Source organism: Miniopterus natalensis, chromosome X, assembly GCF_054644295.1.
Source record: "Miniopterus natalensis isolate mMinNat1 chromosome X, mMinNat1.hap1, whole genome shotgun sequence".
Lineage (NCBI taxonomy): Eukaryota > Metazoa > Chordata > Mammalia > Chiroptera > Miniopteridae > Miniopterus > Miniopterus natalensis.
Window position 1 is genome coordinate 92,985,448 of NC_142103.1, and position 14,170 is coordinate 92,999,617.

The 14,170-nt window shown below is 37.8% G+C and overlaps 1 protein-coding gene across 2 annotated transcripts in view; it reads right to left on the bottom strand.

Annotated features, from left to right (window-relative positions):
* POLA1 (DNA polymerase alpha 1, catalytic subunit) overlaps positions 1-14,170 on the bottom strand; it is a 267,262-nt gene that overhangs the window by 156,076 nt on the left and 97,016 nt on the right. For both annotated transcript variants that reach the window (XM_016209302.2, XM_016209301.2), the window contains 4 exons: positions 8,413-8,445; positions 7,545-7,637; positions 6,263-6,468; positions 4,319-4,451 (listed from right to left, as the gene is read on the bottom strand). In XM_016209302.2, coding sequence (XP_016064788.1) covers positions 4,319-4,451; positions 6,263-6,468; positions 7,545-7,637; positions 8,413-8,445 — 465 coding nt within the window. The remainder of the gene's footprint in view (positions 1-4,318; positions 4,452-6,262; positions 6,469-7,544; positions 7,638-8,412; positions 8,446-14,170) is intronic.

Consider the following 14,170-nt stretch of genomic DNA (forward strand, 5'->3'; position numbering starts at 1 on the left):
AGAGAAAGGACAGGGAACAAGGTTCTGTGTGACTAAGTCACCTAAGTGTGGTCCACAGACCCCTGGGAGGTTCCCGACACCCTTGAAGAGGGCCACGAGATCAGAACTATTTTCCTAACAATACTATTTGCACTGGTGATGCAGAAGCAATGGTCAGTAAAGGTGCTGGGCCTTACAGCCATGAATCAGGGCAGCAGCACCAAACTGTACTAACAATCATTGTATTTTTCACCACCACACACTCCGAGTTAAAAAAAAAAAAAAAAAAAAGGCCAGTTTCACTTAAGGATGTTCTTGATGAAGCAGAAAAAATTAATAATTTTTAAAGCTCTTGACCCTTGAGTATAAGGCTACTGTTTTATGTGACAAAACAGGAAGCATGCACGAGACCCGTCTACTGTACACTGACGAACAAAGGTTCCTTGAGGAAACGCACTGTAACTGTTTGAGTTGCAAGCTAAACTAGCTGCTTTTTCCATGGAGCACACTTTTTACTTGAAAGAATGACAGGACAACTACAGCTATTCTAACTTGGGTATCTGGCAGATGACCTGTCAAAAAAAGAACCAAGTGAGCCTGCCGCTTCAAGGAAAACAACTAACAGTATATATTGTCTATAATAAAATTCAAGCTTTCAAGCGCAAATTAGAATTTTGGAAAACTTGTTTCTACCTCTGTGAGCATGACAGTTTCCCAACACTTAAAGACTCTTCTGATGATATAAGTAGGAATACTTTTAATGTGATTTTTGATACTCTACAATAAAATGTGTCAAAATCTGGAAGATTTGTGTAACTCAGGGAACCAGCATTGAACAAATGACCAAAGCATAATGTCATGCATGGGTAAAATATCCACTCAAAGCACAACACAGACCAATAGAGTTTAATGTAAGAGAGTATGCCAAGTTCAGTGATATGGTTTCAGATTCCACATTATAAATAACCTTTAAAAATACTACTTAGAGAGTTTTAGTGCAGAATCAAAGAAGAATATGCACAATTATCTGAAAAAATTACTGAAATACATCTTCTTTTTCCAACTACATATTTGTGTGGAACTGGATTTTCTTCCTATACTCAACCTAAATCACACGTCACAACAAACTGGATGCACAAGCAGATGGGAGAATCCAGATGTCTCCCCCTAACATGGACATTCAAGAGATCTGCAAAATTGTAAAATGCTGCTGCTCCTTCCTCCGGTTAATTTGTTTTTGGTTTGAAATATACAGTTATTTTTCATGGAAAAATGTTATTTTTGTAATCCCATGATGGGTTTATTGCTAGGTTAAATAAATTAACAAATGCTTTTAAAATTTCTCAGTATTAATTTCTAACACAATAAATATCAACACAAACCACATAAACAAGGCTCTTAGAGGCCACAATTATTTTCAGAATATGAAGGTGCCCTGAAGCTGGGAAATTTGAGAACTGCTATAGTAGAATAAAGCAGGTCCTCAAACATGACTGCACATACCCACATTATATACACTTTCTAAATCAGACATTCAGTGTAGGAGAGTGCCTAGGAAACTCTCCAAGTATTTGAATCTCCTCAAACTTGAATTATACGAAGTCTTGATTGACTCAGTTGGGTAATAGTGCATAGGAATCTTAATCAATATAATTCTACTTAAGAAAACCATTATCTTCTCCAATTGACTATACTTCAGTGCAATGTTAAGAAATTCTGAATTTCATCTGACATACTTTCCAATTATTAAATTGGAACTATTTGGAGGTTTTACAAGCTAGTTTTAGAAGGCCTGATTTGGGGGGGGGGGGGGGGGATGCTTCCTAGTGGTTTAGACTCAAGTTAGCCAGGGCTATAAAAATGAGCTGTCACATTTGGTGGGGGGAAAAATGCACAGCCCCATCACACTAAGTATTAACTATTATTGCTAATAATAATAATGATAATAATAATATGTCACTATAAGTTGATAATTATCAGAGCTGAGCGATGGATACATAGGGGTTCATGATACTATTCTCTCTATTTCTGTATGTTAAAAATTTTCAATAATAACTTTAAAATAACAAAACTGTAGGCTGTTCATCAGAACTGGGAGATTGCCAGTGTGTCTATGACTCCAGGTTTCTTTTTTTTTTTTTAATATGTTTTTATTAATTTCAGAGAGAGGAAGGGGGAGGGAGAGAGAGAAACATCAATGATGAGAGAGTGTCATTGATCGGCTGCCTCCTGCACGCCCCCGACGGGATGGAGCCCGCAGCCCGGGCACATGCCCCAACTAGGAATCGAACCCTGACCTCCTGGTTCATAGGCTGATGCTCAGCACTGAGCCACGGCAGCCGGGCGCTCCAGGTTTCTTTGCACCCTAATAATACCGTCTCATCATTCATATGAGATGACGGTGTGGGCCACTATCCTAAAGGACATGTGCTCAGTATTATTTTGCCAATAATGTAGTCATGTTTAGACTGAGCCTTCCAAACTCACGGAATCCCTTGTGAGAGAGGGCCCACACTTCTAAGAAGGTAGATAGTATCAAGGATACAGTCTGCAGAATAGATGCTAAAATTGGTCAAAGGAAGACTGAAGTTAGAACTCTTACTCACTGAAATTTCTGAGAAAGAGACAAAACAAAATCTAAAAGGAAACCACTTTCTAGATGTCACAAGAGATTCTATGCCAATAGGTTTACACTGCATCACTTAAAGTGAAGAGCCAGTGCCAAGGCACATATTCTTTTAAAATGTTTCAGTATTTTTTACTTTTCATGTATAAATAAATATCTTCTTTTGGGACTTTAAAGATATCACGGGTCAAGGTATAATAAACAAGTGACTTACCTAAGAATAAATACAAATCATAAGGATATACATAGAAAATATTCATTCTCTCCAGGAATCAAAGAAATGTAAATTAAATCAAACAGTGAAAATTTTTTCATATCCATTATGGTAGCAATGTTTTATTTAAATATCACCAATGAAATATCACCAATACAGACAAATCTGTGGTGAAATTGGCACATATTTTGTTATTATCAATTGGCATCGCTCTTTTGCAAAGCAATTTGACAAGAGCCATACAGATCTTCTTATCTTTTGACTCAAATATTTCACTTCAAGGAACCTAAACTAAGAAAGTAATTCATCCAAAAGCAAAAAGGTAAATGGACAAAGATGTTTAATATAGTTATTTACAATAGCAAAAATAAATAATTTAAATAATCAAACATTAAGATGTATCAGTAAAATATAAGATTAACACATTGATTTACATGATGGTTTTTAAGGTAATATAGAAACGTGAAAAAAACTGCTTATGTTAAATGAAAGTAGATTTCAAAATAAAATATTATAATTGCTGCAACGTAAAAATGTTCTCAAGAGTAAAATGTGCAAAAATGGCAAGCATAACTTTTTTTTCTATTGACGGTATTTCTTTTTAAGAATGTATTTTTATTTTTAAATTACAGTTTATATTCAGTATTATTTTGTATGAGTTTCAGGTGTACAGCATAGTAGTTAGACAATCATATACTTTACAAAGTCAGGTGGCTACTGAAAATATCGGGGCAAGCATTACTTTTAACACAGGGGTATTATGATTGAGTTTTAATTCTAAAATTTCCATTTAGTATAATGATTAGATTTTTTTAAATTAAAATGATCTTTTATGAGCTCTGACAACAAAAATCTATTTATTGCAAAACTGATAAAATGGTAGGGAACTTACTTTTTTTGAATGGAAAAAAAAATTTGTAACCCAACATTTTGTATGACACAACATGTAGGATACCTGGATTTTATTTTTTCAAATTAGGTAAGAAAAAAAATATTCCCTATTTTCAACAACTAAGACTGCCCATAAAGTATAACTTAAAACTATGTCCGAAACAACTGCCTGATCACAGGAGGAAGAATCACCTCCTGTGAAGTTACACACACACACACACACACACACACACACACACACACACACACACACGTACACGCATGCAAGCTCTCTCTCAGCTCACAGGCCCGCCCCCAAACAGCTATAACTTGGGAGGACTGTGAAGAAGGCAGTGCTCTCTAGTCCCTGAAACATCAACTGTATCCCTCCATGGAAGCTCTAGAAAGAAGGCTTCCCGGAGAGAGGGAAGGCCCTGCGCAGACAGCAGGCCCACCAGCTGGAAGGGAAGAGTGCTATGCTAATGCTCGATCTGTGAGCTAGTTGTTAAGCAGCTTTCATCAGCAGCTAGGACTTATCCCAATCGCAAGGCTGAGGTAGTCCTTCAGCTCTCTGAAGGAGAGGAAGCCCCGTGGCAGCAGCTGGGCTCAGAGACAAATGCCACATTTACCTTGTTAATTTCAAACTGGCTCACTGGGACCCTGCCATTCAGCACATCTTCTCCAATTTCTATTAACCTCCTCTGAATATTTTCCACGATAGTGTCCCGGCTTTGATCAGAAAGAATCTGGCCAATGACAAAGCTGCAAAAAAAGAGAGGAGGTGATTTTTTTAATATCATACTTCATTAATACAGGAGAAAAAGGAAGATAAATGCCATTAGATTAACATGTGGCCAGGAACTGTATTACACGCTAACATGAGGGTTAATGTCTAAAAGGCTGTCACTATTCTTTTTTGAACATTAACTCTACCAAAGGTTTACCAACCTTGTAATGTCAGGTTTGCCCTTAGACATATAGATCGTTTTTAATGCAGCATCTAATGCTTCATACAAAATACAGACAGAAAAGGTATGTGGTTCCATTGTATGTTTAAGCAATTACAAAATTCAAAAGCAGTTATATTCTATTCATAAGTTAAAATGTTAGAAGGCAAGTATTTCACTTTCCTCATAAAGCACCAAAGTGTTCTCTGATATCAAGATGTCATCTCTGCCTGACATGACCATTAGCTAGGTAAGTAGAAATATAAAGTTCTTTATGCAAATTTTAAAAAAATCCAAATATTCCAAACTTTTCTTTCTTCAGCTTCATTATATTGCTGTGTTCTCTAACCTTATGCTATCCCTTAAAAACTTCATGTTATTCTACCAGACTCTCCCAAAAAAGAAAAAAAAAGAAAACGAAAAAGAGTAAGGAAGCCAATATTTTATCCATTTCCGAGAAAAATGCAGAGCGAGGGTTTGACAGCTGCATTATAATTTGTCAGAAAAAGAACCCTGACAAAAACATTTGTATAGCTTTAATTACTAATACATTTCTAACTCAGAGAAATTTACTTCTATTATGATGCATCTTTTCTTAGAAAACACAGAGCTGAAGAGAACACTCTAATCGACAGTCTATACAAAGCACTTTCATCTTTGGGTACATTTGGGGGCAATGAAGCATTTCAAACTACATCTCATAAAAGGCTATCAGTGACCTATACTCGGACGACCAACTTTGCTAATCAAGAGTAGTTTGCAGAAGCAACAATTGCTCAATCTCCTCACTTGAAAACAAGAGGAAGAATGGAAAGTAAAACATGCTGACATTCAGCAACATTAAAATTAATTTAAAATTTCGTTTTAAAGAAAAAAATTTCCATTTTCAGAATTGCTCAGGATCACAAACCAAGAATATTTGGAAAGATGGTAGAGAAAGTACCTAAAAATTCTTTTTCATTTTCTAAATGGGTGTTTTATAAATTAATATGACCCTAAAACAAAAACAGGTCTTAATATAATCTTCAGTCTCAGGTGCAAAGCTAGGGGGTCACTCATGACGTTTATTATTTCCAAGGTACATATGGTATTTCAGAACTAGCTCTTAAGTTAACCTGAGGTTAGTAAGAATCGTTACACACAAATGACATCGCTGGGAACAAAGTCTCACTCCACGGCCCACTTTGAATCCCAGAACCCTGTAAGCCATAAAATGGGGATGCCCTAACAATTATGTTCCTAAAGAGGCTCTAGGGTGGTTCAGGAACACAATACAAGGTACCTTCTAACAGGAATATTAAAGCAAAACAATACAAAAAACAAAACAACATTAAACAACACCAACTCTGTAAGGATCCAAAATGTGAAGGTTTACCCTCATGAGTAAAAACTCAGGAGATACATTCTACAGCAAGCATCTTACTGAGCGAGTGTGGCTTTTCCTAAGTTTTAATCTATCTATAAAACTCCACTCCAAATAAGTAAGAATTATAAACATGTAATTATAAAAATAGCAAAAAAGAAGCTGTGCCCTCATGCTCGGAAGAATCACAGTGTTGTCCACGTCATTAACACCTGAATTTTTAAAAGACAAACAACAAAATAAAAAACCAAAGCAGAACTCACTTTCCAGTGTCTTTAGCAAGATCACACCAGTCTCTTCTAACTATATCTAACCCTTTCAGCTCCTGTTTGGTGGTGTAATTCCCATCCGACGTTGGCTCTACAACCAGAGCAGCGTATTTCTTTTTCTTCAGCAGCAGCAGAGACTTGAAAATTCCATCAATGTCGATTTCAAGCAGTTTGTACAACTTATTCACTTCACTTTTCACCTGTGAAAATTTCAATCATTAATACGAGCTTCTCAAACATCTAACAGGGAGAAGACGAACATGCTACAAATGCCCAAGAGTTAACCTAAACAGAACTTGAAGTCATACAAGACTAGAATGCATTTACTCAGCTTATGGAACATGGTATTATGTTGGGTCCGGCGCAAGAACACTGAGAAAGCACAGGGACAGGACTGGCAGGGTCAACCTTGAGAATTATAAAAACTATGAAATAGTATTTTTTAAAATCTAAAATCTAAGAGCATATGTACTTACCCTTAAACTACTAAATTACTTAGAGATTATAGAGTCCAACAAGTAGATATGTGGCCAGAAATAAATAAAACTTGAACTATTAAAATAATGTCTATAATCTCCCTGTACCTTGAAAATAAGCACTTTAAATATAAGCAAACAGATATATGCTGAACAAATAAATGAACAGTCACCTGCTCTTTATTGATAGGGACATGGCACAGACTGTCGCCTCTAGGGAAAATAGTTTTTCAAGATCCAATATGAGCACAATATGCGAGGCTTGCTCTCAAGTGAAGACTATAGCTTAAGTTTCATACATTTCAGAGAGGAAAGGTAGGAAGGTGTTTGTAAGATGGTACCTTAGTTTTAGTTTATTGGGACAATATCTTAACATAGTAAGTGCTCAAGAAATACCAATTGTGCTAATTGTGAACTGCAATTAGGAGGCTACAAATGATTATTTTTAAATGTCCCCATGCCTTTTCAAATATATTTTAAGTACTGCTATTCAAATTAGAGACGTGTGTATAGGTATGTATGTAGGTGTGTATCCATATCTATCAGTGTATGAAAGGCATCCGAACACTACCAGAGACATTTCTCCTTATGAATGACAGTGTGATAAGTACTAACTTGATCACATCTTAAGCTTACCACTCAGACTGTTCTCAAAGGCAAAACATATCTATCATTAAAAAAAAATTTCCTTTTAATTTTATCCAAGCACACAATGTACATATACATGAATTTATGAAGTTCCATGTTAAAAACAATTCACGAAAATAGATAAAACAGATAATTTTATCAAATTATCTCACCTTGTTTCCCAATTTAAATACTTCTTCCAGATTGGTGCTATTGGTGTTTATCATAATTGAATCTGTATCTCCATAAATAACTTCAAGATTCATCTAATGAAAAGCAAAAATTATAAAAATTAACAACTAAAACATGATGACCATTATGCACAATGAAACACGATTTTCCATAATACAGAAATTACAGGTTCCATGGATTTTTCCAAAGGTTATATTTATTCTTATCCGTATGGTTAGGAGTGTACAACTGAAGATTAAGACCCAAAAACCAGAAAGGCGAACACAGCCACATTAAAACATCTCCCTAATTTTCTTAAAACAAACAAATATTACAGTGGCAGGGAAAGTGTCTAGTTTCAATGGGAACAAAATGTGTAACTGAGTAATACAGAGGAGGGTAAGAGACTAGGAAAGGGGGGCTGTATTTACCCACTGGAGCACAAGCTTAGTGGTCATGGCAATTTATGAAACAGAAACATAATAGGATTTTAAAATTCAGAGGCACAAATCCATATTAAATTCTTAACAGTTTCAAACAGTATTTAGTAGAATACGAAGAGTGCCAAAAAAATCAATCACAGCAAACAACACTAGAGCACATACAGTATAAAGGCCTGGAAGTAAACTCTAATTAGCACTGTTACTAATTTGCTTGAAACACTCGCATATAGGCTTCAAGCAGCGGCTAGATCATATCAGTGTTAGTAAAAGAAAAAAAGCTACAATCCATTAGGGGGGATTATAAACGTAAACCAGACATCCTAAGAAGCCATTTCCAGTCTGTTTGGGTTGCAATTTTCCTTGAATACAAAATGTCACCACGAATGATATTTAAAAGTTGTCATAGGATGAAAACACTCAGCATTACCTTCTGTACCATCTCTTTCGTATGCATCAAAATCTAAATGAAACAGAAAGTCAAGATTAGTGCATTACATAATCACAAACACATAATATAAGCACATAAAGAGGTAGCCCGATGAGTTGTCATTTCCATATATTTTTGGAGCTACAATTCTCAAAATAACAATAACATCAACATAATCCAAAGTTAAATGTACCTCTATGCTGATTCTTAGAGATATGTAAGGAGATCTACTGTAAAGATCTTTTTAATAAACATGTATAATAAAAATACAGTAAGTTCTCACTTAACATCATGGGTAGGTTCTTGGAAACTGAGACTTGAAACGACATATGAGGAAACCAATTTTACCATAGGCTAATTAATATAAACAAGAGCCAAGCTCCTATGACATATTTCCTATGGTCACAAAAACATCACCAAACTTCTAAATAAACACCCCAAATACTTCTGATGTTAAACATTGAAATAAAGATGAGCTACACATACATTTTAGAAAGATGAAGAAAAACAAGAAAATTCTTTTCCATCCCACCTATTCCAGCCTAGAGTCACCAGTGGCCAGAGCCTATCCTGGCAGCTCAGGGCACCCTGGACAGGACGTCCTCCCATCACAGGGCACACTCACACCCACAGCCACGCTCACTCACACTGGCACAGTGTAGACGCGCCAGTTCCCCTCACACGCACAGCTCTGGGACGTGGGAGGAAAGCGGAGTGCCTGGAGAACACACACGCAGACATGGGCAGAATATGCAACCTCCACAGTCAGTGGCCCCATCTGGGAAGATTTTTTTCTCATCAATATTATAATGAAATGACAAACAAAATGAAATTATTCGAGAACTGACTGTATCCCTTTAATATGGCAAAAAGGCAAACTATTCTCATTACTAATATTTTAAAAAACACTTTATTAAATTTATTGAGGTGACAATGGTTAATATGAACATATAGGTTTCAGGTATGGGTTTCTGTCCCAAGATCTGTATATTGCTCTGTGTGCCCACCACCCAAAGCCATATCTTCTCCTGTCATTACTAATATTTAAATAGAACTGCATGGCAAATAAATAAATAACTTGACAGCATTTCAAAGCTGGCAATTCTTACAGTATTCAGGATCTTAAAAAGTAATATATATATAACATATTAGGTTTAAATTTCTTCTCTACACTAAGTTTCTTGAAGGCAGAAAGCAGACCTTCACTATAGTCCCCGGGGCTAGCACAGTGCCCAGTACAGAGGTGGGGCTCAATAAACATTCAGTGAATGAAGACAATCATACAGATCATATCTCTAGATAGGTTTGTCCCCAGGCCCGTACGGCTATAAGGCTAGACACATACAGGTTATAATGTGGATATTAAAAAAAAAACAAAACAAACCCAGACATAAATTATCAAAGGCCAGATCAGAAGTAACACAAATTGAACAAATTTTGCTTGGGGTGATGGGCGTACGATGCAGTGTGCAGATGATGTTTTATCGAGTTATACACTTGAAACCTGTGTGGTTTTGCCAACCAATGTCACCCCAATAAATTCAATAAAGAAAATATATCTTGTGAAAAAAAAAGTAACATAACAGAATGAGCACTCAGTGCGTGTATGTAGGGGGACAGATACCGTACTGCAAGCATCTCATGTATTTTCTCCAATGACCCCAAGAGATAACCATCATAAATATCCTCATTTGTTAGATGCAAAATAAAGAGGAAAGAATTAATTTGTCCCAGTAAGTGACAGAACAAGGATAAGAACCTAAGCACTCTGCCTCCAGAGCACGGGCCCTGAGGCACTCCATGCTACTTTTGCTCCACTATCACCCATCTTTCAAAGCATCCATCTAAACCGGAAGTCACTTTTCCAATGGGCCAGATAGATTTACTTCATTTCTATTTATTTTTCCTACTTTCAGTAGTCCTCGTGGTCAACTAAGCTCAAACCTCGTATCATTTCCGTCTTTCTTGTCCTTCATATTACAGAGCCCTGTAAATCCTGACCTTAGGATATCTTTTATATCTACCCATTCCATTCCATTTCCATTGCCCCTGCCCTCTATTACTATCTCCCAATTTTGTTGGCATTCATTGTCCCATGTTCTCAGGGAAGGAAGCCCTTCCCCTGCCCTGGTGGTGGTGAATACTGATTAGGCAAACCAGTGGTTTTAATAGTGGCTGTACAGTGGGATCACCTGAGAGTCTTTTAAAAATACCAATACCTGGCCCTAGCAATTTTTTTTAAACAGCTCTCAAGATGATTCTTATGCTGCAGGTGGGGTTAAGGACCACTGGCCCAAGATAATCATGGTAATCCCATCCTGGAAACAGTTTTTAGTTCACTCCTCAACTAGACCACAATCACAGCACATGTTTGTGCCTAATACCAGGCTTCGCATGTAACAGGCACTTAAAACACTGTTCGCTAGCTGACTGGGAGGTCTCAGTAATCCCAATTACTTTTCTACTAGGCACTAAAATTCAGTTCACTCGTAACAAACATTTACTCTCCTCCATTTCATCATCTTTTTTTTTTTTAAAAATATGACTTTATTGATTTCAGAGAGAGAGAGAGAGAGAGAGAAACATCAATGATGAGAGTCATTGATTGGCTGCCTCCCGCACGCCCCCCAGTGGGGATGGAGCCCGCAACCCGGGCCTGCGCCCTCACCAGGAATAGAGCCTCGATCGCCTGGATCATAGGTCGATACTCAACCGCTGAGCCACGCCGGCCCAGCTCATCTTCATTTTTTTAACATTTAAAGTACAGGGACGGCATTGTGGGGAAATGCCTGGCAACGCCTTTGGGAAAAGGGCAGAAATGAGATCCACCCGAGTCAAGTTAATCACAGTGAGGACAGAACCACTCCGCCCCTGCCCTGCTAGGCTTAGATTTACGACTGCACAAGGTAACTGCTGCGGGCCACGTAAAACACCTCAGGACCCACCTGCCGACCTCTCACGCACGGCCACTGTGCGCAGGCAGTAACCGGTTCCTTGCGCTCTTCTTTACGCCGGAACCAAACCGACTAGGTCAGCCCTGAGGGCACCTCCATGCGAATTGGCCACCTTCACCTCTCAGATCCATCGCCCACCCCGCTCTGTCCTGCCACCGACTCACAACCGCTTCCACGCACAATCGGAGGGCGCTACCAAAATGGCTTTCTCTTTAGTGGCAGAAACCTCTTGGTGGATGTTTTGCACAGAAACGGTAGCAAACTAACCACTGCCTTTTTGCAACCTACCACTTTACCTTAGGGATTATTCCATACCCGCACATCAAGGCTGCCCTATTCTTTTTTGATGACTACAGAGTATTCCATTGCATGAACTGATCGTGGTTTAACTCGTGCTCTATTACTGAACATGTATGTTATTTCTAATCTTTTCCTTTCTAACCAACTTCAACAAATAATCCTAATACACGTGGAATCTGCCAATATTCCAGTAACAAGATAAACTCCTCCAAGAAGACTTACTGGGTTAAAGGTTATATATTTAGTTAAAATTTTTGGATAAATATAGTCAAATAGCTCTCCACAGAGGCCGTACTAATTTCTGTGGACAGTGTTAATCACCATCTTTCCAGCAGGACTCGACAGCAGATGACAATGCTGTCTCAAGTTCAAGGTCCTCTCCGCAGCTTGTCAAGTCTTCAGCATCTCCTAGGCCAGACAACCCAGAGCACGCTGAGCGCAGTGCTTCTCCTGCTTCCTCACTAAGCAGTTCTAGATGGTGGCCACCCAGTCCCAATGCTAATGAGCAGGGTCACCCCAAAGCTGCTCTCAATTCAAACTGCTCACTGGGGAAGGCTCAGCTGCTGGGTAGCCAGGGGACTACCAAAACCTCAAGACCTAGCAGAGGGCCTAACACACAGGAGCTATCAATGAATATTAGTAGAATGCTCAATGTGTAATCCTAAGGGGTAGGCGGTATTATAAGCCCCATTTCACAGAGGAGGAAAATCAGGCTCTGTGATTTTGCCCAAAGCAACAGAGCCAGTCAAGAGCTTGATCTAGAAACTAGGCCTTATGTTTCATTTTCTTTTCACTGAGTCTCACTGCCTTGCTAAAAAGCCTATACCACAGGAATGTTCTGGAAGCCAATAATCAAAAACACACATTACAGATATTTTCCCCATTAAGGAAATGCATTTTACGAAAAAGCCACAGGTATCCAGAAAGGTCTACTAGACACAAGGTACAGTGATTACAAGATGACCGCTTATAAGTTCTCTTAACAGTGACAAGCCTAATATTAAAGCTACCCACTCTGACAGAAAATCATTTTGTAAGTGCCAACAGCTAGAAAACAGGGCTATAAAGGCTTGCTAAATTCATTAATAAGGCAGTCTGCAGTTATCTGATTTCACAGCAACACCTGCATATTTATCTACTCATTACCAATTGGATGATGGAATTTTTCAAGCACATTTCAAAAATCTGCCAACTTCAAGTGTAAAAAAATAAACTTTGTGGTTAATTTTTCCCTTAACAAAGTACAGCTGTTGAGAATAATTGTTCAAGATCTTACCCTGTAATGTCAACTGCAGCAGAACAAAGAGTATTTAATTAGCAAATCTATCCAGTAATTCAACACCTATTATATAAAATGCCTTCGTGATTTTATTCAGGATAATTTGCTAAGAGGGTTATTACTGACATTCAGATGGAATTTAAAATTCCTACGCAAGTCGAGTCATAATAGCAGTAATGATCTCCCCAATCAGGAGATTCGGTGTCACACAAGGCTCTCTTGCAATGCAGCAGCCGATTTCCTGACTTCTTAATTCCTGGGCTCAGCTCAGTGAGAGCCCTTCATGCCGATATTTCAGTCAGCAATACATCTTTAATGGGACTCTATTAAAATAACTAGAACAAAAATGACTTTTTTTTGGTTAAAAAGAATGACAGCACTGCCATCATATCAATCATTGCAGGCTTTGCAGAACAGTACCGTTAGGGGAAAAGAGGAGGGGGAAACAGGAAAGGAGTGGGGCTGGGGGTGGGGAGAACAATCATTAAAATCGTACGAAAAGGTGCCTTAACCCCAACCTCAGCCTCTGAAGGCTGGTGAAAGGTGGTGGGGATCTAAAAGGGAAATGGAAATATATTTCAAAAAAAGGATTTCCTAAAGAAAATAATTTTTCCAGGAATACACTCACAATGTGGTTTACTAAGCAGAAAGAGCACGTTTGCCACGCTTGGGTTAACAACAGCAGTGACCTAAGAACAACTACCACCGAGGTGTATATTTACAGGTTCTCCGAACAGGACCAGGAGAGAGCCAGGGTCTTTACTTTTTGTTAGGACAGAATAGTGGTGTCTTGTAAAGCATTCAAAGGTTATAAAATGTTTTCAGATGCTATTACAGACCAAAACAGTGTTTATTAATACTAAATGAGAGAGAGAAAACACCAACTTTCCACAGTTTAAAAAAGTTTCAAGCTTCTATTCCAAAAGAGCATTTCTATTATAGTGATATCTACGATCAAGAATCCACTTCGGTATATGATGCAGCTATTAAACACAACAGAAATCCTACTGGTTAAGAAAATGCTGGGTAAGGTCAAATCTAAACAAATAATGGAAGAACAGAATGACAACTGAAATCTCTATGGCTTTGGGGTTCTTCTGTAACTGATGACAAAATTAGAAATAAACTGGAAAGTTTTTTTTATAATACATTAGCATAATAGGGGTAGCAAATGAATGGTTTTGAAGGGTAGATAAGAGAAAAGTATTAGAAATATAAATATTAT